This window comes from Phyllostomus discolor, chromosome 14 (genome assembly GCF_004126475.2).
Source record: "Phyllostomus discolor isolate MPI-MPIP mPhyDis1 chromosome 14, mPhyDis1.pri.v3, whole genome shotgun sequence".
In the NCBI taxonomy this organism is placed as follows: domain Eukaryota; kingdom Metazoa; phylum Chordata; class Mammalia; order Chiroptera; family Phyllostomidae; genus Phyllostomus; species Phyllostomus discolor.
In genome coordinates, this window is record NC_040916.2 from 51,833,979 (window position 1) to 51,856,657 (window position 22,679).

The 22,679-nt window shown below is 40.8% G+C and overlaps 2 protein-coding genes across 2 annotated transcripts in view; one reads left to right on the top strand and one right to left on the bottom strand.

Annotated features, from left to right (window-relative positions):
- Positions 1 to 17,618, bottom strand: part of PDZK1 (PDZ domain containing 1) — a 31,749-nt gene extending 14,131 nt beyond the window's left edge. Inside the window, exons 1-3 of the mRNA XM_028502471.2 lie at positions 17,526 to 17,618; positions 8,512 to 8,653; positions 465 to 676 (exon numbers count right to left, since the gene is read on the bottom strand). Coding sequence (XP_028358272.1) covers positions 465 to 674 — 210 coding nt within the window. The 5' untranslated portion in view covers positions 675 to 676; positions 8,512 to 8,653; positions 17,526 to 17,618. The remainder of the gene's footprint in view (positions 1 to 464; positions 677 to 8,511; positions 8,654 to 17,525) is intronic.
- On the top strand, positions 673 to 5,074 carry LOC114489200 (charged multivesicular body protein 1b-2-like). Its single transcript, XM_036015323.1, has 2 exons — positions 673 to 4,014; positions 4,054 to 5,074. The coding sequence occupies exon 1, from the start codon at positions 3,179 to 3,181 to the stop codon at positions 3,680 to 3,682; it is 504 nt and encodes a 167-aa protein (XP_035871216.1). The 5' UTR covers positions 673 to 3,178; the 3' UTR covers positions 3,683 to 4,014; positions 4,054 to 5,074.
- Positions 17,619 to 22,679: the final 5,061 nt, after the last annotated feature.

A 22,679-nucleotide genomic window follows, 5' to 3' on the forward strand; every position in this document is an offset into this window, starting at 1 on the left:
ACAGTTCCTCCCAGGTCTTATGGAAACAGAATGGTACAGTGAAAAGAGCACCCACTTAGAGACAGGTGGAATTGGGTTAAGGTCAGGCACTGCCATATGTTCACTGCACGAACACATAATTTATCTGAGCCTCTACTTCTCATCTGTGAAATGATATGTACCTCATGGATTGTGATAAGAATTGAACAAAAAAATAAATATGAAATTACCTAGCATAGTTCTTGGCATATCACCAATAGGCAATGCATTTTAGACCTGAAACTACTGAAATCTGATAATAATTTGTACAGTTCTTGGTTAGGTATAAGAGACTTGATTAACTGGCAGAAAATGCAGCCATAAAGATGTGTGTCCTGCCTTGCCAGCTACAGCCAGGACAGCTCCATCGAACTCCAAAATAATAATCAGCAAAGATGTGGGGGCTGAATAGATCCTGAAAGAAGTACCACAAATGTCCCATTTACCTGCATATGTTCTTCCTTGTCCACAAAGACACCATTGATCCTAAGAACTCTGTCTCCATCCTGGAGGCCAGCTCTCTCTGCTGGGCTGCCCTTCTCAACCACCCGGACCAGGTGGCCATCAGTGTCCTTCTCAATTCGCAGGAAGAAGCCATAGCTTTGCCCTTCTTGTTTAGACAGCTTACATTCCCGGGGTTTAAAGGTGGAGGCCATGTCTGTGATGAGAAACAAATGGATACATCCATAGGAAAAAAATCTAATTGAAGTGTGAGAATCCTGTCCTCCATCCCCTATAATCTTATTCTTCTAATCTCACCAAATCCAGACCATTTTATTAGCACCATTGGGAAATTAGTGGGCTTCCTTCCAGGACTTACTAATGATTTCCAAATTTATTTCCCCAAGGATAACCTTTTTACTTGCATTTCAAATGCATATATTTGTGTGGGGACTACACACAGATGCTTTAATTTCAATAGATCCAAAACCAAATTCTTCTTTGTCTCCTGACCTAAAGAAATTAGATCCAAGTATATGACCTAAATTTTTTAAGAAAATACAAGCCCACTTTCATTCAAATGTCTGAAGAGCCTGGCAAGTTCTAGGCATTGGGGATAAATCTATAGACAAGAGAGACCCTTATGCCTCTCATATTAGGAAGAACATATTTTTACAATGACATGTGGTGAATGATATGCTAGGGAAGAATCCCTAGCATAAGGGATAAAAGGGAGAATATCAAAAAAAGGTCCTGGGAGCAGGGAATGGGGTGGGAACAATTAAGAATGCCTTCCTAGGGGAATGACTTTTCTAAGACCTAAAGGGTTCATAGGAGTTAGGTGAGGCAGGACAGAACAAGGAAGACCTTAATTAAAAAAACAGAGCAGCCAGGACTCAGAGCTGGCCTGCTACATTGGAAATAAGATATAAAGGTGGTTTTCCAGGGCCCTAAAATACTAGTCAGAGAAGAGTAGGGATGCCCAACAGAGGATTCCTATGGCCAGGTCAGATTTCTCTTTTTGAAAGCAGCTTCCATTTCCATCCACCCCTTCCCATGCCCCACTGCAGAAGCAAGGTCCTGAGCCACAGGAGGAGAACAGGACAAGTTTGAAAACCAGCAGCTACAGCTTTGGCACCCAGTTAGTAGAAGACTTCTATCAGCATCCCAAATGCTCCTGGATTAAGCTCCTTTGTTCATAGGAGAATAAGAATGGAGGCCAGAACTGCTGCAGTAAGGCTGAGGCCCAAGAGCAAATGGCTAGACTGCTGGTTAAACTGCCAGCAGGGCAAGCCTTCATGTTCTCCTCATCACAGTTCTCTACCAGTAAATCAGAGAATAAACTGACTATCCCTTCCCTTCTGGAGGGACAGTAATTCATGACCACACAGTATATGTGGGTGGAGGGTGAAGAAGAGACAATAAAATAATCCAGGCTCTGTGGAAGCCACACTGTTGTAATTCAAGATAGCCATCTCTGACCTTTGTGCCTACAGAGACAGGCATGCAGTACAAACGAGGCAGAATGCCTCCCACTGCCTGATGACTTGACTATTTTATGTGGTCTCAGCAGAGTCTGGCAGCCACACCACCAGTGGCATGAATGATTAAGCAGCCAAGAAAACAAGAAACAAATAGGTAATGTTTCAAGTGATCTCTTACCAAGGGCCTAGGGTCTGAGTATCAGGGGAAGAGAAACGTGAAGCCGTGATCACTGTAGTCATCACTTAAACCTGGGAAAGCCGAGCAGGTCTGACATATCATGATCAACTGCCAGGAAGATGCCACTTTATATGGAAACAGGGAAAGTAAGGAGTGAGGGGAGAAGAAAGCATCACCAGAGTAGGGTTCCTCACATGCAAGCATCTGTGTATGGTCCCTCTGACTATCTTACCTTTTACTAATCTTTCTGCTGATCAACTATCCTGCAAACCTCAGGATCTGCATCTATGTCCAAACTTAATTTTCATCTCAGTTCCTTTCAGCTCTCAATTTCATAGTACTGAAAAGCCTTAAAGGGGGAAAAAATATAAAAACAAAAACAAAGCCCTCTGAAGTTTGGAGGTAATTATAGAGAAACTTCATTCAAATCCTACAAAATTCAAAACATGTCCCCATAATCAAAATAAAGGCCATTCATTATAGGCTGTGTTTTCATCAAGAGATAAGGCTGTTTGTGATAAGCGTATGAATGCTTATTTCTAAGGTACCCACTCCTAAAATTCATTGATGTCACACAGGATCTTAACCTCTTTCTCTGTAGGTTGAGGATAGAAAGTGAAACTTCCTTGCTAGTAGGACTAGTCCTGTGTTTGGGGAGGAGGGGAAGAGGCAAAGTAGTCTATTGTCTCAATAGAGATTAGAAAGTCTGATATACAAAGAAACACAAATCATTGTTTTTGGACAAAATCTCAAGTTGTTTATTTGTCTGTTTAAAGTTTTTAAACATCCAGACAGTAGTCACACAGATCTGCACTTTAACATCTTTAAAGCCTTAGGTGCTTAAGGTCAAAGTTTCCTTTCACACTTGTGGTTGAAGCCCAGAGAATTAGGCAATTCACACCAATAGAAATACTGACAGAAACGCTGCCTAGGCAGAAACAGGAAGTGGGATCCAAACCTAGGTGTGGGTCAGGAGGAGGATGGAACTCTGAGTGCCCGCACATCAAACCCATGCCACTGCCCTGTGCTGTCACCTTCCAAGAAAGGTTGTAAGACCATGTCCAATATGGAGAAACACCTGTTTAACTTGAAATTTGCTGCTAAAGAGCTTAATGGGAATGCCAAGAAATGTGATAAAGAAGAAAAGGCTGAAAAGGGCAAGATTAAAAAGGCCATTCAGAAAAGCAATACAGAAGTTGCAAAAATACCTGTTGAAAATGCAGTCTGCCAGAAGAATCAAGCAAATAATTTCTTGAGAATGAGCGCTAAGGTGGGTACTGTGGCAGCCAGAGTTCAAAGTGCAGTAACAATGGGCAAGGTAATCAAGTCCATGGCAGGTGTGGTTAAGTTTATGGATGCTACACTGAGGAGTATGAACCTTAAGAAGATTTCTGCCCTGATGGATAAATTTGAACACCAGTTTGATACACTGGATGTTCAAACACAACAAATGGAAGACACAATGAGTAGTACTACTATCCTAACAACACCACAAAACCAAGTGACTATGCTGCTTCAAGAAATAGCAAGTGAAGGTGGCCTTGATCTCAGTCTGGAATGACCACAGGATCAGACGGGATCTGTTGGCACCAGTGCTGCTTCCACGGAACAGGATGAACTATCACAGAGACTTGCTTGTCTATGTGATCAAGTATAATTTAAAGAACTGGTGCTTTTGTTTACCTCATGTACTTCTGTTTACTACATCTACTTATCTATATGTGTATATAGATAAGTTGCACTCTGTTACACTAAGAACACTATATGTTACAGAATACTTGAACACTATTTATATAACCCTTTCTTTTGCCATGCTGTACTTTCCAATACTTCAAGAAATTCCAGAGAATTTCCACCTTGACAGATTTTACAGTTTGTATATTATGTTGAAAAGTGTGGGGAACATTTTTGTTTGTAAATGACTTTCACCAGGCTGGCATTAGTTTGTTGTATATGAAACATCTTCCTCAAAAATTGCATCACAAATCTAACAACAAAATACTACAGAAGAAAGTATAGAATAAAGCTTTTGGTTTCTTTTTAATTCAAAAAAAAAAGAAAGAAAGAAATGCTACTGTGCTGGTTGGAAAACAGTGACTGCTTGAGCATGAGATTTCCTCCTGTCACCACATCTGCCCTCCCCACAATTCAGCCACTGAAGGTGCCCATGCCACACTGATAAAATATTTACCACCTTCAACTCCACCACTGGAGAAAGCTGATCAAAACACAAAAAAACAAGCCTTACATGGGGCCTTTGGGGTCCCAAAACTATTTGTTTTCTTTGCCATTTTGTAGAGAGACAATTCAACTAGGCATCAAGAGGGCTGTGTTCTGGTCCAGCTCCAGGACTATGTCTGTCTAGTCCACACCCTGGTGTTCTGCTCGTCTCAAAATCTGGGCTGAGATCAGTTATTTGAGCAAGATTCCATCACTGCTATGGGATGAGGATGCCTGGTAGTTGAAACACAGGGCCTAACTAGGAAGGATCTTTATATTTAAGTATACTGTTTCCTAATTCTTCAGCCCCCCACCTCCATCTTCTGCTTCCTGAGAAAATCCAGGGATGAGACCCCTATGGTAGATAGACATAAAACTAGGGAAGATCTATAGATTTCTTATGATCTCATCACAGAAATCTAAAGCCAGAGTCCATTAAATTTTCAGCAGGATTTATTCCCAAGTTCCGAGAGCCAAAATAAAATACTGGAAATGAAAGAAAGCTATACCCATTACTGAGCTCTGGGGAAAAAAGTTATTTCTGGGAACAAAGTCACTTGTTTATGGAAAAGACAACAAAGTGCTTACTGGTGGACAGGAATACTCAGGGATGAGTGCCAAGAGGTTTTTAAAAACTCAATCTAAATTACTAATTATACCTTTAAATCCCACCTTTTACCAAAAGAATTATATTATTGCTACTAGGATAGAGAATAACATGCTCATGGTCAAGAAAAAAAAATAGGTACATTTTAGAAGTTAGGAAGGCTAGGTAGTGACCACAAAGGAGGGTAGGTAGAACCTCTGAATGTGGCCAGAGAAGAAAAAACTAAAGCCACTGGGCTGTTTTCCCATAGGAAAGAAATAGCTGTTAGGACCCAGAGGACTCTTCCAAGTCCAAGGTCAACATGGGCCCCTATGTGATCCCTACTCAACACTCACCCTCACCAGGAGCTCTGCATAGGGGCTGGAAGTCTGAGCCCAGAGTGGCTCATGAAGGAATTATGACTACACAGGTGAGACTCAAACAGCCAGACATGTTTAGCTTAGTTGACTGAGGCTGAGAGGAAATCTCATTTTCCCCTCAGTTTGAGTGTTTGGGGCTGGAAATTGCAGGTCTTTCTGCAGAAGGGCTAGTTGGGGAAAGAGTGACACTACACTTCAATTGATCCCTAAGTCAGAGAAGCCTGTAGTGAAGCATGGCTGTCCTGTTACCCTGCACATTAAAAAGTTCTCTGTTCTAATATAATTGTTGTATGTGGACATATCCAATTAAAATATCACATGGACATGAATGCCCATAAGCCTACCCAGTGCAGGGGACAGGATTAAGAATGAAGGAATCTTAAACCATGATCCCCTGGGAAATATTTGAGAGCTTTAACATCAGTGAGAACCTGATAAGAACACAAAACAATTCCCAATTAAAAGTGAACATGCAGTGAAAGCAGAGTTATCTGTCTAAGTCTTCTGAGCTTCTAGGTACCATTTTGTAAAGGAATCCCAAAGTTGCTACAGACCAGATAAAACAAAGACCAGAAGAAAGTGAATTATTCTAAGGAAGGAAAAGAAATGACAACTACTGGGGAAGTGAAGTTAGCAAGAATAATAGAACCTTTATTCATGTTTTCAGTCTTGGGAGTTGTCTACCCATGCCCAAAGGCACTTACTGGCTTCATCTGAGTAAACAGATACACTTAGTTGAAATGGTGTAATCTATATACCATCAATAATAAATGGTATTACTGTATACCATTACTAAATGGAGGAAACTTGTGGGTGACAAATTAGACTGTAAAGGCCTTGAATACCAGCCCAAGGGATCTGGCTTTGGTTTGGTAGTCAGTGGGCACCACTCAAGGCATATAAACAGAGAGTGACAGGGTCAGAGTTCAGCTTCAAGAATAGTAGGTGGTAAGGACTGGAGCAAAGACACACTGGAGGCTGGCCAGGTAATAGGCTGTTGTAATAATTCTACTCACATACAATAAAGGGCCTGGCCCAGTGTGGGAACCATGAGATCATAGGAGTGACAAAAATGGAAGAACTACAGTGAGGACTAAGTGAGAAATTGTATTAACTCTTCAATACTGTTCCCTCAGATTTGTGCATGCAGAGATGGCCTCATACAGGATAAGTATGATAATAAGATGTCCAAAATATTTATTTACCAAACCTTGACTAGTGTCCAGGAGGACCATAGCCCCCAGGCTGTGTTAGGGCTCACAGGCCCTTGTTACTCACCCTAATTACTGCTTACTTCACTCACATGTTGTTTTGTTGTGGGTGCATGGTAATAAGGAAGGGGGCCTCTGTTGTACAAAGAGGTACATGCACAGTGAAGTCTTCTGAGGCCACAGCTCAATTTGAATACACTGTGCTTTTGGGTCTTCTCAGTTCTGAGTTCCAAGAATATTCTAATTTCATAGTCATCTTCTCATTCTGTCTGCTTCTCCATAAGGGCCATTGTATACTTTCCCTGAATTTATTCCTTAGCTTATTTTTTTCTACTAACCAACCTTGTTACCTTTCAAGCCCTAGACCACCCTTCTACTACGGACTGAATTGTGTTCCTCCCAAAATTCACATGTTGAAGCCTTAACTCCCATTGTGACTATATTTACTGACAGGGCCTCATAAAGAGATAATTATGGTTAAATAAGGTCATATGTGTGGAGTTGTAACCCAATAGAACCAGCATCCTTATAAGAGAAACAAACACCAGGAGTGCATGTAAAGGGAGAAAAGACCATGTGAGACCCTGGTTGGTGAGGTTCAGCAGATTGAGCACCAGTCTGCAAACCAAAGGGTCACTGGTTCGATTTCAAGTCTAGGGCATGTACCTGGGTTGTGGGCCAGGTCCCCAGCAGGGGGCGCACAAGAGGCAACCACATATTGATGTTTCTCTCCCTCTCTCTCCCTCCCTCCCATTCTCTAAAAATAAGTAAATAAAATCTTTAAAAAATAAAATTATGAGCCCTGGCTGGCGTAGCTCAGTGGATTGAGCGTGGGCTGCGAACCAAAGCATCGCGGGTTCGATTCCCAGTTAGGGCACATGCTTGGGTTGCAGGCCACGGCCCCCAGCAACCGCACATTGATGTTTCTCTCTCTCTCTCTCTCTCTCTCTCTCTCTCTCTTTCTCCTTCCTTTCCCTCCCTAAAAAATAAATAAATAAAACCTTTAAAAATAAAGTTAAAAAGAAACTACTCTTAAAAAATAAATAAAATTATGGAAAAAATAAAATAAAAAACCATGTGGGCACCCAATAAGAAGGAGGCCATCTGCAAGCCAAGAAGAGAGGACTCCGGAGAAACCCAACCTACTAATACCTAATCTTAGACTTTCAGCCTCTAGAACTGTAAAGAAATAAATTTCTGTTGTTTAAGCCACCCAGTCTGGGATATTCTGTTATGGCAGCCAAGAGACTAATGCATCTTCTGAGTAATGCTACCCACTTAGCTGGCTGTTGGAAAAGGAAGATGTAAAAGAAAACCAACTTTATGCCTTAGTAACTAGCAGAAAGGTGATACCATTAAACAGTGGAGCAATCATGAGGGAAGAGACACAAGTCACTCTGAGATGGGTTTAAATCAAAGGGCATGGAGTTCAGCAGATGATGGACTAGAGTCTGCACAGCAGTGCTAGGTGAAGGCCATGAGTGAGAATATAAAAGGAAAAGGGTCAAGGATAAAGCTTTGCATAATACCTATATCTAGGTGACAAGATGAAGCAGAGAGGGAATAATCACAAGGCCAAGATTTGACAGTATAGTGCAAACTAAAAAATTAATTTCATGGTAAGATAGCTAACAATGTCAAATGACATTAAGAGGTAAAGAATATGAAAACAGAAAATGCCACTAAGCTTAGAAAATGGAAGTCCAGGATGGATAAGGGACTAAGAAATGAGTAGATAGTAAATAACAGAGGGAATGAATAGAGATATATCTTAAAACAGATAAATGAGAGAGTTGTGCTAGCAGCTTGAAGAGAGAGCAGAGTTGGTGGGTGGTGTTATTTTTAATATTGAGAAAACAATCAGCATGTTTGTATATTAAGGAATGGCATGGGAGCATAGGAAATGGCTTTAGCCTTGATGAGCTGAACTAATTCCACTGGGCAGCACAGAAGTGGGAAAAAACGAGATAAACAGGAAAATGAGATCACTTACCTCAGCTTCAATCTCTCCTGCAAAGCAGTTGAGACAAATCAGGAACTTCAAGAATATGGACCAAAATATCCACTGGGTTCAAACTAATAAATCAGTGAATCTGGCCAGGAGAGGACTGTGGGTCAGCTGCTATTTACAACTCCTGTGAGGAAGTAACAGCCTGGTGTGACAGATTTCTCAAGAAATTAATGCAAAATATCCCCATTTTAATTTTTTTATTTTCTATTACAGTTTACATTCAATATTATTTTGTGTTAGTTTCAGGTATACAGTGTAGTAACTAGACAACCATATACTTTATAAAGTCTTCTCCCTCTCCCAATATTTCCAGTACCCACCTGGCACCATACATAGTTTTTACAATATTATTGTCTATATTCCCTCTGCTGTACTTTACATCCCTGTGACTATTTTGTAACTCCCAATTGTACCTTTTTTATTGTACTTTTTTCATTGCCATTTAGTTCCCTTATATCCCTCTCCCCCCAGCAATCACCACACTGTTGTCTATATACATGAGTCCATTTTCCTTTCCAACTTGTACTTCTTTTTTTTTTTTTCAATTTGTACTTCTTAATCTCTTCACCTTTTTTACCTAGTTCCCAGACTCTTCTCCCCTCTGGCAACTGTCAGTCTGCTCTCTGTGTCTATAAGTCTGTTTTAATTTTGTTTGCTCATTTATTTTTAGAGAGACGGGAAGGGAGAGAGGAAGAGGGGGAGAGAAACAGCAATGTGAGAGAGAAACATTGACCCATTGCTTCTTGACTGCACCCCGACCTGGGACCAAACCCACAACCCAGGCATGTGCCCTGACTGGGATGGAACTGACAATCTTTTGTTTTGCAGAATAATATCCAACCAACTGAGTCACACTGGTCAGGGCTATTTTGTTTTTTAGATTCCACATGTAAGTGAAATAATATGGTATTTGTCATTCTCTGACAAACTTATTTCACTTAGTATAATACTATGTAGGTCCATTCATGCTGTTGCAAATGGTAAGATTATATTCTTTTTTATGGCTGAGTAAAATTCCATTTTATATATGTACCACCACGTTTTTACCCACTTGTCTATTAATGGGCACTTGGGTTGCTTTCATATTTTGGCTATTATAAATAACATTGTGATGAACATAGAGGTGAATATATTCTTTTGAATTAGTGTTTTGGAATTCTCCAGGTAGAAATAGGACCCAGAGTGGAAGCACTGGGTCAGTCATAAGGTGGTTCTCTTCTTAATTTTTTGACCTCTCCACACTGTTTTCAATAGTGACTACAGAAACCTGCATTCACACCAACAGTTCATGAGGGTTCCCTTTTCTCTACATCCTTGCCAACATTGTTGTTTGGATTTATTGATAATAGCCATTCTGTCAGGCATGAAGTGGCTTCATTGTGGTTTCAATTTGCATTTCTCTGATGATTAGTGATGTTGAGTATCTTCTCATAATACTTTGGTCATCTGTATGTCCTTTTTTGAAACAGTATCTATTCAGGTCATCTGCTCATTTTTTAATTGGGTTGTTTCTCTTTTTTTGGTGTTGAGTTGTATGAGGGCTTTTTTAAAATTTTTATTTTAGAGAGAGAGGAAGGGAGGGAGAAGGAGGGAGAAAGAAAAAGATTTGTTGTTCCACTAATTTATGCAATCATTGGTTGATTCTCCTATGTGCCCTGACCAGAGAGCAAACCCACAACCTTGGTGGATAGGGATGATACTCTAATCAACTGAGCTACCTGGCCAGGGCCTGTATGAGTTCTTTATAATTTTGGGTATTAACCCCTTATCAGATGTACCATTGGTGAATATGTTCTCCCATTCAGTGGGTTGTCTTTTTGTTTTGTTGGTGGTTTCCTTCGCTGTGCAAAAACTTTTGAGTTCAGTGTAGTCCCATTTGTTTATTTTTTCTTTTGTTTCCCTTGCCTAAGGAGATATATCAGAAAAAATATACGGCTAAGAGAAATATAAGAGGTTTTACTGCCTATGTTTTCTTCTAGTTTTATAGTTTTGATTCTTACATTTAAGTCTTTAATCCAGCAAAAGTCCCCGTTTTAAAAAGCCGACAGCTATTCATATTTTTAAGAACCTCCATGTAAACTAAACAGCTATAAATTGGGCTGAAAGTTTATAACCACTGACAAAAAGGATTTCCAATAGCCACAGCATGGTTTCACCACAGTGAGTAAACAAAATGAATAAAATTTTCTAAGAAACAGCTTAGGTTAAATATATATTTTTATTAGGTAGATAGATAGATTGATTGATCTCATGAGTTTAAAGCAGACCAAACAGCATGGTTTCTCATAGCTTTTTCTCATAAAAAGGTACAGAAAAAATAGAAGGAGAGAGTGGTAACTTCTCCCCCGAGTTGGGTTTTGACATGTTTAAAAACAGAAGACTAGGAGGTGAGGATTTCTGTATTTACCATTACAGCACAGAGCTGGAATGATAGACTGTGGGGCCAATGTGAATGGTCAGGTAAGAGAAGCCAGGAAGTTCAAGTGTTTCAGGGCTGGTTCAGCAGGATGAATAGGGAGAGGGAAGAAGAAGAGAACTGAGGGAGTAGTTTCAAAAATTAAGTGTTCTCATGGAAAAAAGTCATCTTAAAAGATATTCAGAATAGAGTAGTTTCTGGCAAGGAAAAGCTTAAAGTGGCCATATATGTGGCTAATATGAAGAAAATTTGCATTTTTTCTTTCCATCTTTCCCAGCATTCTAGTTTGGGTAAAGTACGTTTGAAAGAATAAGAGTTTTAAATCTAAACACAGCTTTTAATCCTGGTGTCACTATGTGCTAGCTGTGAGAACATGGGCAACTTTCTTAATTTCGTGCTGAAGACAAAAGTATACCCAGAATAGAAAGTGCACACGGACAAGGTGAAGGTTACTTAAGATGGAACATGTAAAGCATGTAAGCGCAGTATCTGAAGCAGAGAAGGCTCCTCCATGCACACTGACTTCCCTGTCCCCTGGTGGCAGTCCTATAGTAATGGGAATCCCATTTTCTGAGAGAACATTTGAGCAATGCTCCCACTTTCTTTTAGAAGCAGACAAGTAGAGATTGAATTATGGAGTATGGATGGGCGAGTACCTTGATTATCAGATCAGGAGTTCACTTTAGACCTCCTCTGCAAAGTTAGTTTTAGGTGCTGAAAAGCTAGGGTTGATCATTTTATTCCCCATGAAATTTTAAAGTTCAAATAATGAATTCATATTTCCCTGAGCCCAGAAGTATCATGTAAGTCTGAAAGCTAGGGAATTACAAAAATGGCACCAAATATTTTGTCTCAGTGAGGTATAAGATTCCAGGGGGCTTTCGCAGAACTCCAAGACTAAGCTGGCCAGAGTCCCAACACCTGGAGCAGATGAGCTCTAAGAGATGTGAGCCCAAGGTACCCCAACAAAGGGACCCAAGGAACAGACAAGAGTGCAGGAGATAGAGTGAGGAAAGAATTACCTTAATAGAGATATATCTGGCCCAGGTAACTAGGATCATGGTAACTAGGGAGTAACTAGCAAATAAGCTCACTCACCAGACAGGATCACTAAATTTCCAAAAGATTAGTAAAAAGGGTGTTGGATACACAGCATTCTATGTGGAGGTGGAAAAACAGAAGGAGGCTGTTTTACCCAGAGATAGCCAAGTGGAAGGAAAAAGCCCAGGGAGCACTTCTTTGCTGATGTCCCAACGTCCAGGATGTAAAAGGATTATTCTATAAATATAGTGATCAACAACTGTTAGTCATGAGTACTCTAACCTCACCACCATCTTATCTAATAGTAATTAGGAATCAGTGATACAGTCAGTATCAGACTACACAGAAAATACACCCTCTCTTCACAAAGCACTTATATAACCAACCCTCAAACCATGAAAATGCTAAACAGCAAAAACTTAGCAAAACAGGTGAATAATATTTAACCCTAGTTACTGAGACTATGAGAGGATACTTGTGCAACCGAGGATATAACCACATAGTAAACGATTTCTATTTCATTAAGGCATGAGAGGAAGAGAGGTCAAGAACTCTAGGATAACATTCAACCTGAATGTTATTCACTTTGCACTGAACTCCACACTAATACATAAAACACTCTGAACTTTAGCAAGGAGAAAGCAACATTCCTGGGAAGCTTGACCAGGCACATCCACACATTGTGCCCTTGTGAGGAACACTTCTTCAGCATTTGCATGCTTGTGTAAAGAGTGAGACAAACAAATCACTAGACTTTTATTGGAAAATACAATTAGTGGAGACTGGTGATGTTAAATCAGCAACTCTAGACTGGCTGAGAATTCCCCACAGCCATCAGCCCTGACCAAGGCCTTCCTGCCCTGTGCCAGAAGTATCTCTGCCTTCTTTCAGAGCCTTAGCAAAACCTGTTTCTTGTACCTTGGCTAGTATTGACAGATGTATCAAGCAAGGAAGAGATAAAGAAAATTCCATTTTATTTTCTTCACAAATATTTTACCTAGAGCATATCCTACATCTCTGCTGTAGATAATATATTTGAGGCCACCTGGATTCCTCAATTGAAAGGCAAGACCTGTGAGAATTCAAACATTCAAGTGTATTAATTTTAAATAATTAGTATCAAAAATAGAATAAGTGCCCTAAAATACATATTTGCTAACTGTACTTCCCTCTGTGATAGTTACTGTTTGGTCTTCACAAACAATAGATTTCAAATATGGGAAATTAATGAAGTGCATTGCATTGAGAATTATGTGGCAAAGAGTGATCATCGGCCCAGTGACTAATTCAGTTCTTATTTCTGATTTATGTTAGGGAATGGAATCTGTTTATCTCAAAGTTCATTTGTCCCATTGGTACTCCACGGGACAGTCACGGTGCTCCAGCCACCATGAACAACACTTTGTCCTATATGGTAGGACTCTGGGATGGAGTTCAAAGTGTTTCACACTTTGCTTATCTAAGAGTTCTGTAAATTGGTAGAGATAGAGTCAATATTGCATGAAAACTGAGATGTCCTCACAGAAAGGATATAGTATCTACTCCTGCTGATAGAACTAGTGCCTGAAAATAACCAAACCATCCAGAGGGTTGGCTGGAACAAAGTTATCACCCCAAATTGGCACCTGGTTTTACAAGATCCTTTGAACTTGCATTTCTACCCTCTCACTTTTTTTCTATGTACCAGAGTCCTCCCACCTCCTGTCTCTCCCACTCAATGCCTCAAGACAAACTTCCTGTTCTTGCTCTCACCATGTTAGCCTCTAAAAATTTATTCAAGACACAAAAGTCCAGATATCTGGTTCAGGTTTTGAGGCTCAGCATTATCCAGCTCTACTCCTCAGCAGGCACCAAGGCTGCCCTTTGCTCAGGCCCCATGCTCTGCCTGAAATATCATCCCCATTCTGATTAGGTCCTAAGCAAACATTTTTTTACAAGTGAATGAATTCAAGACCTACCCATTTTCAAAGCTAAGTTCAAAGTTTAGATGTATGCAAATCCTTTCCTGACCAGCACAGTCTGGAAGTGTCACCCCATCCTCTGAATTTCAAGTATCATTTATATAATTAATTAGTTATATTTAGTACCTGCTGGGGGCAGAGACTGAGGCTCAACCCAGATTAAATACCATCCTGCATTCACAGAGCCCATAGTGCAGTGGAGAGAGTTACAAACATAACTGCCAAACAAGGGTATGGGTGCTGGAATGTTGAAAAGTAAGTATTTTGTATAGAGACAAACTCACTAATACAGAGAACAAAATAATGGTCACCAGATGGGAGGGAGGTGGGGTGATGGGTGAAAAAGGTGAAAGGGATTAAGTACAAATTGCCAGTGATAAAAATAGTCACAGGGATATAAAGTACAGCATAGGAAATACAGTCAATAATGTTGTAATAACTATATATCGTACCAGATAGGTACTAGATTTATCAGGGTGATTACTTCATTTTTAAGCTATATAAATGTCTAATCACTATGTTGTATACCTGAAACTAAAATAATACTGCATGTAAACCATAATTGAAAAAAAAGTAAATGTATTGTTATTGTTACACATATTTAGTGAGCTCCCACTAGGTTCTAAGCACCAGCTTCAGTACCTTTTATGAGTTTTCATCTAATCCTAATAGTCCATTTGACAAGGGAAAGAGACTCTGAAAAGTTAAGTTGGTTTCCCATGGCTATTTGGATAAGCAATAAAACTTGGATTCAAACCCAGTTGAGTCTGGGCTCCTTCCACAGTTTCCCCAGCCTCCCAACCATGCTGTGTTAGAAAACTCAAGTAGTTAGGCTAGGAGGAGGAAGGCATGCAAAACAAAAGTAAGAGTACAGGTGAATTCAGGAATGGTGAATGGTTCAGAGCACCCAGAGAACAGGACATATTGAAAGGACAAAAAGAGTTGAGACTATAAATGCCTTAGACTCAGTCCTACAGATTACAGAGAAGCTTCAGTGTTTATGTCTGTGAGGCTTGGAGCCTCAGAAACTGGTGGTCATCTCAAACCAAGAGCAAACCCTCCCTGGTTGTCATTAAGCAAATTAGTAGGTGCTATCTTTCCTGCTTACAAAACTCCTTGCCAGTGCCAGGGTTCCTTCCTTCCCTGGGGTTATGCCTCTCACAAAGCTGTCTGAAGATCCTCAGAATATATTTCAGCTGTGCAAGGCACAAAGTGCATTGTCTCACCTAATCCTCATAACACTAACAACTAGGTTCTATTATGACTATTTGAGGAGGAAATCGAGGTTTAGAGGGGAAAAACATGCCTGCTCTGGAAAGCACATTTCCAGTTCTAACACCCATGCTCTTAATCACCTAGCCATAATACCAACCAGGCAGAAATGAAAGAAATTTGAGCAGTCCCTCATGAAGGACCAAGGTGAGGAATTGTTGAGATCTTGAAGAAAATATGTCTAACTCTAACTTGCTACTCTTGTCAAATTCTTATGCAACAAATATGAAACCATTTAACCAAGATGTAAAACAGAGACACCCATTCCCACATCATCAGACTTTGGACCTCAGATAACCTGACAGTATCAGAATTCTTCGACCTCCTCACCTTCAGAGCAGCTTATCAAAACATCTCAATTCTGCCCTGGCTGGTGTGGCTCAGTGAATTGAGGGCTAGCCTGTGAACCAAAGGGTCGCTGGTTCAATTTCCAGTCAGAACACATGCTTGGGTTGTGGGCTAGGTCCCCAGCAGGGGGCATGCAACAGGCAGCCCTACATTGATGTTTCTGTCTCTCTCTCCCTCCCTTCCCCTCTCTCTAAAAATAAATAAATAAATACATTTTAAAAAATGAAATCCTGATTTTATCCTTGCAGCTCCTTCCCTGCCATACCAACTTTCATTTACCCAAATATCTAAGCATCTACTCTTGCCAGGTGTTGTTCTGGGAATTGGGATTACAGCAAGTAACAACAAAGGACAAGACCCCTGCTCTCTTGAAACTACACATCTAGCAAAGGTGACATATAAGAAGTAAACAAGATGATTTCTGATAATAAGGCTACAAATGAGGAATATAGTGGTGGAGTGGAGGGGGAAGCTGATTTTAAAAGCCCTTCCCGGGGAGCTAACATTTTAATTCACACCCAAGTGATAATAAAGAGCTAGACTTCAAAGCTCCAGGATCTATTATACTTGGGGTGCTGAAAAGAACAATTGTGATTATTAAGTCTCAAGTCCTTATTTATAGATGAGTAAAGGCTCGATAAGATTAAAAGGTGGAACAAGGTCTCCAGCTAGCCACAAGGCTGTGTGTCTCCCACTATTCCACAGATCCTTCAGATACATACACACATTTAAAATGTAAGCACATTTGTCTTTCTGCTCAAGCACATATTTATAATTTTATTTTCAGTACAGCCTTTAGCAAAAGATGAGAGGCTTTGATAGATGATGAAATTGAGGCTCCAGCTAGCTGACTTGTCTAATAGCCTGTCACTAACAGCTGAATGAAAACCGAGGTTATTGTATTCCAGCCCCATGTTCTTTGCTCTGGATGAGAAGCAGCTGTCTATCCAGTGGTCTATGAACTGAAGACATCATTACTAGCAACTTCATAGTGTATGGTGCAAAGAATATGCAAGAGTCAATGGTAAGACCAATTTACTTAGTCATAACACACAAACTCAAAGTCCCTGAGTTATTGCTTCATGAAAAAATGTGTGACTCCAGGTGACTAGACAACCATGACCTGAGACCATCAGCCCCTATGATTTCTGGATAAAAGAATGAGAGCATGTCAGTGCAACACTGCAGGGACTAAAGCTAAGGAGGAATGTGTTCTCGCAGAGCCAGCCAGAATAGGATTCTTAGCTGGTGGGCCCTTAGATGAAAGTCATGTTTAAGTCCCTTGACCCCACTACTTAGGAAAGAACCTGCCAGTGGTTCCCAAACCTGCCTGTACATGAGACTCCTCTGGGTGAGTGTTAAAAAAAAAAAAAAACAAAGAACTAGAAATTCCAAAGGGTAGAGCCTGAAGATCTACATTTTAAAATTCAGCCAGCCTAGAAATCCCCTGGTTTTTCCTCATTTCTCAGTGCTATAATGTGATGAAAAGAATAGCAATGCCTGTCTATATTGTCCAGTTACATTAGATTGTAACCCTTAAGAAAATCTCTATTACCCAGAGCCCTTGCATAGCAGGAAAGTTCTGTGAGTATCTCCCTGTGACCTGTGAGGTCTGCTGTCTCACTCCCTTTGGCTGTACATCAAACCTCTGTGCAACTGTGAGAAAGCTTTTGTTTGAGGATTAGTTTACCAACTCCTTTGTGAAGCGCACCCTCATTTGCAAGTATTGGGGCACCTCAAGCAGAGAGAATCTAGGAGACTAGTCCCCCACCACTACACAAACACACCACCATCACCACCACCACCAAGGGGGCCTGGCTCCTTGCTCCTTCTGCATGAGCCTCTCTTCTGTTCTTGATAGCCAGCTATTGCTTAGAAGAGGGAAAAGGAAAAGGAAAAAGGTGGTTCAGGCCTAGGTGGTCAGCCCCTCAGTCGGGGGGCTCAGAGTTAGTTCTTACCTGGACCTGGGAGGAAGAGCTGCTGGGTCCACTTGGGAATTCACTCTCTGCTGGTGAGTTGTTTTCTTGGAACTCACTGGACTTTGAACAAAGATTGATTTAAAAGCTGATGTATTTAACAGGGACACATGGTCTGAGTTCAAGTGACCTCTGTCCTGCTTCCTGCCAGCTGGCTAGGCCCTGAGCTGGGCAAACACAATGCACTGGCCTACCTTCCTCACTGTGTAGGATGCCACTGCTGGCTAGCCTCTCCCAGAGAAAAGGAGGGCAAAGTAGAGGGGAATGACAGCCAGGGAAGAGGTGCCTTTGCCTTCTCTGTTCTCGCCCTCTGGCAGATGCCTTGGTCACATCCAACAAACGTCCAACTGATACTCAATGCCTTGGGAGCCTCCACTCTCTCCCATCTGAAGGTCAGGGCTGAGGGACTCCTGAGCATCCTCATGAACTGTCTTCCTGCATAGTAGTAACCTGTGCAACCACTGTCAGTAAAGTGCCAGGAGGCCAATAAGACCCCTAAATTCAGCAAAGGCCCTCATGTGCCAGTCCTTTCTCCTCTGACAGTGAGTTTTCACTCAATTGCTCACTGGGAATTGTGCAGTACAGTTCTGGGTTTATTGCCTAGGCTCCCTTCCTCTTGTTATACACTCATCTCTCTTTTTTTTACCCTCTCTCTCACCTGAGAGTGCTGTTTTTATTTTCAATTGTTTTCCCTTTTCACACTCAGAATCTCTCAGACAAACCCAGCCAGGTAGGTGGAAGGCATTGCTACAAGCTCCTCTCAACCTGAAGCCCCAGCCAGGCCAGCAGCTGATCTCTATCAGTGGCACCCACACAGGCAAACCCAGCACCCAGCTTCTCACTGACCTGGATCCTCACCCCACGCTGGAAATCAAAGCAAAAGATGGCTGTGAAGCAAAGTGAACCACAGGCTGCGGGGGTTGGTCTCACCCTCCCCCGCTCATGTTGGAACGGTCACTGGTCTTTACTGGGCCTTGGCTAGCCCCAACAAAGGCATGGCATGAGCCAGAGGGTAATGGTTAAAAATGACGAACATCTGAGTAGCTAACTCAGGTCGCCTCTATTTTGATACTATGCCCCATGAGCCTCCTGGACATCTTCCAAAGCAAAGGGATGAATGAGAAAATCTGAATTTAGGATCAGAACACCTGCCTTCAAATTCTGAATCTACCATTTCCTAGGTGTTTGATCTAGAGTAATTCAGTTTTAACTCAGTCTCACCTTTGTCATCGGTAAATAGTTATTACATTGTTTTTAGATATTTCTTTTTTATATTGAGCTAAAATATCTCACTTCCACCCACAGGTCCTGATGGCTCCCTCTGAGCTGCCCTAAAACCACTCTTTATCTACATGGCAGTCCTTCAAATATTAGAAAGCTGGTACATTCTCCATAAGCCTAATTCCTTAAGGTGGTCTGCCTATGCCAGGACTTCCAGATTTCTCACCAGACTTCAGCCAATTTGTCAACATCCCTCTGAAAATCAAAGACCTAAAGGAGAAACTTTAAAGTGAGGAAATTGTTCTATATCTTGAGTGTGGGTAGATAGTTATCTATAATTATCAAAGTTCACCAGTCTGTACCCCTAAAATTGGTGAATTACATTGCAAGTAAATTATACCATAAGTTTTATTTATCTATTTTTAAGTATTTTATTGATTATGCTATTACAGTTTCCCCATTTTTTTCTCCTATTATCCCCCTCCACCCCTATCCCCTCAACCCTCCAGCATTCCACGCCCCCCTTAGTTCATGTCCATGGGTTGTACATACAAGTTCTTTGAGTCCTGTTTCCTATACCATTTTTTATCTCTCCCTATTTTATGCCTATTAATTATGCTTCTTCTTCCCTGTACCTTCCCCCCATTCCTCCCTTCCCCCTCCCCAATGAAATCCTTCCATGTGATGTCCATTTCTCTGATTCTGTTCCTGTTCTAGTCGTTTGCCTAGTTTTTGTTTTTGTTGTTTTTCTTTTAGGTTCATTTGTTGATAGTTGTGAGTTTGTTGTCATTTTACTGTTCATATTTTTTACCTTCTTTTTCTTAGATAAGTCCCTTAACATTTCATATAATAATGGTTTGGTGATGATGAATTCCTTTAATTTGACCTTATCTGGGAAGCACTTTATCTGCCCTTCTATTCTAAATGAAAGCTTTGCTGGATAGAGTAATCTTGGATGTAGGCCTTTGTCTTTCATGACTTGGAATACTTATTTCAGCCCCTTCTTGCCTGCAAGGTTACTTTTGACAAATCAGCTGATAGCATAATGGGCACTCCTTTGTAGGTAACTGTCTCCTTTCCTCTTGCTTCTTTTAGGATTTTCTCTTTATATTTAATCTGGGGTAACTTAATGATGATGTGCCTTGGTGTGTTCCTCTTTGGGTCCAACTTCTTTGGGACTCTCTGGGTTTCCTGGACTTCCTAGAAATCTATTTCCTTCTCTAGATTGGGGAAGTTTTCCTTCATTATTTGTTCAAATAAGTTTTCAATTTCTTGCTGTTGTTGTTCTCCTGGCACCCCTATAATTTGGATATTGGAGCATTTCAGGTTGTGCCAGAGGTTTGTAAGACTCTCTTCACTGTTTTGAATTCTTGTTTCTTCATTCTGTTCCCATTGGATGTTTATTTTTCTCTTTTGTTCCAAATCATTGCTTTGAGTCCAGGTTTCCTTCCTGTCACTGTTGGTTCCCTGAATATTTTGCTTTATTTCATTTTGTGTATCTTTCATTTGTTTTTTCATTTTTTGACCAAGCTCAATCAGATCTGTGAGCATTTTGATTACCAGGGTACTTTAAATTCTCCATCAGATAAGTTGGCTATATTCTCATCGTTTAGTTCTCTTTCTGAGGTTTTTCCTGTGTTCTTTCATTTAGGCCATATTTCTTTGTCTTGGAGCAGCTGAGAAGCTGAAAGGGGGTGGGGCCTTAGGAAATCACCCAGGCAGGGCAACCCTCTTTGCTGTGCTGCCTGTGTGGGAGGGGCCAGAGAGGGAACAATGAAGCTCACCTGATTGTCCCTAGTGCACGTTCTGGACTCTTGTGTGACACTGGGAGTTTCTCCCAATGTAGCAATGTCTCAACTCTGAGTCTCAGTTTCCCCTCAAGTCAGCCCTGTGCACGCAGCCTGTCGCCACACTGCAGCCAGCCCCGCCCCCAAGGTCTGCTGCTGTGGTTTTCTCCTCAGGCCCGCATGCATGGCCGACCGCCTTACCAGACTAGTTGTTCTGGTTGATTTTTTCTTTAATTCCTTGGTTGTCGGAGTTCCCTGCAGTTTGATTTTTCTGGTTGTTTATTTATTTTAGATTGGTTGTTATTTATCCTCCTTTAGGTTGTGTGAGGAAGTGAAGTGTTTCTACCTGTGTCTCCATCGTGGCCAGAACTCTCCAATACCATAAGTTTTAAATTAATGAGCTTAAGTGAGTAAAATTTACTCTTGAAACTTCTAAAACAAAAAAAAAGCTATATGACAAAAAAAAAGCCAGCTGTCACAATGGAGCTTATACTTCATCCTTGATCAAGAGACTTCTCAGACTCACCCTCCATCCCAACATAGATAGAATAAGCAGCCACAAACCTTCAGACTGGAAATAGAAAAGGCCCTGAAATGCAGAAACAATGTTGGTTCAAAATTAAATAAAAATTAGTAATTTTTTTAAAATGACAAAGCTCATTCCCAGTGGAATGTTGAATTGAATGAGATTTTCCCCCCTCTAAAATTTGGATTTTCAAATGCCTATGAGTGGATTTGACTTAATAAATGCAAAGCAGAATAAATATTTTTATTGTTACTTAGATCAAGACATTAATGAGAAGAAAAATAAGATGACCACCTGTTATGTGCCTGGTAAGCCATTATATCTACTACCCTGTGAGATGATATCCCCATTTTAAGATAAGAAAACTTAAATTCATATGGGTAATTATTCTGCCCAAGATCACTGGGCACAAAAGGAATAAGGAACCTACCTGTCTCCTTAGATAGTGTTGTTTTGCCCACCATCCAGGCAAAGAATATATACTCCTGCCTTGGAGGTATTCAAATAGAGGCTGATGATCTGTGTCATGTTACAGAAAGATGTCCTACCTTGTTAGGAAGATTGGAGAAAGTAATTTTGGGGGGTCCCTTCCTACTTGAAGATTCTGTGATCTTAAATACCTTGGATCTTAGGGTAACCCTGCCCATCAGAATGTGTGGTATATCTTGATGTGTGTGTAGAATGGGCTTTAGCATCCAACAATACTGTATTGAATCCAAAATCTGCCAAAATCATTGATAGTTTTGTATTTTTTTTATTGTGAGCTTACTTTTGTCTAGGTTTTATCTCTGGAACCCCTTGGCAGCCTAGGTGGTGAGTTTCTTTGTTTTTATCAGGTAGCACCTCTCCATACCACCAGAATGATAAGGAGAGACACTAAGAACCTGGGGCCACCCTGGCTGGCGTAGCTCAGTGGATTGAGCGCGGGCTGGGAACCAAAGTGTCCCAGGTTCGATTCCCAGCCAGGGTACATTCCTGTGTTGCAGGCCAGAACCCCCAGCAACCGCACATTGATGTCTGTGTCTGTCTGTCTGTCTGTCTCTCTCTCTCCCTCCCTTCCCTCTCTAAAAATAAATAAATAAAACCTTAAAAAAAAAAAAGAACCTGGGGTCAATTTATATTGGTTACTTTCCTTAGTTTTTCCAGATCATGCAAATAACTAATATCAATTATAAGCCCAGCCCCTCCTAAAGGGCAGATCTGTGGCTGAGAATTTGCAGGACAGAATCTGTTTTCCCTCCAAGAGTCCAGGTCAACATAGATGATTACCCCATCATCCCTAATCTGTTTTTCCCTGTTCTGTTTTTTCCATAAACATATCCCCTGCTATATTACGTGTATTAAGTATTTTCTGTATTGCACCCACCTGACTATAAATCCCTGAGGGACAGAGGTTTGTTTGTTTTGTTACTATATCCCCCCCAAGTGCCTGGAATATAAGTCTAGCTTATAGTAAGCTCTCAAAAAATGTTATTGAATTAATGGGAAAATGAATGAATCTCCTTTTGCCAACAGGACTGGTTTTTAGCCCATCCTTTCATGGAGAATGTAGCGGTTTGAGGGTCTTGGCTCTATGTGGGGCCTCAGTTTACAGGTCTTATC

Bases quoted from the DNA above. Each gene is read 5' to 3' on its own strand.
- LOC114489200 (XM_036015323.1), top strand. From the start codon at position 3,179: ATGTCCAATATGGAGAAACACCTGTTTAACTTGAAATTTGCTGCTAAA.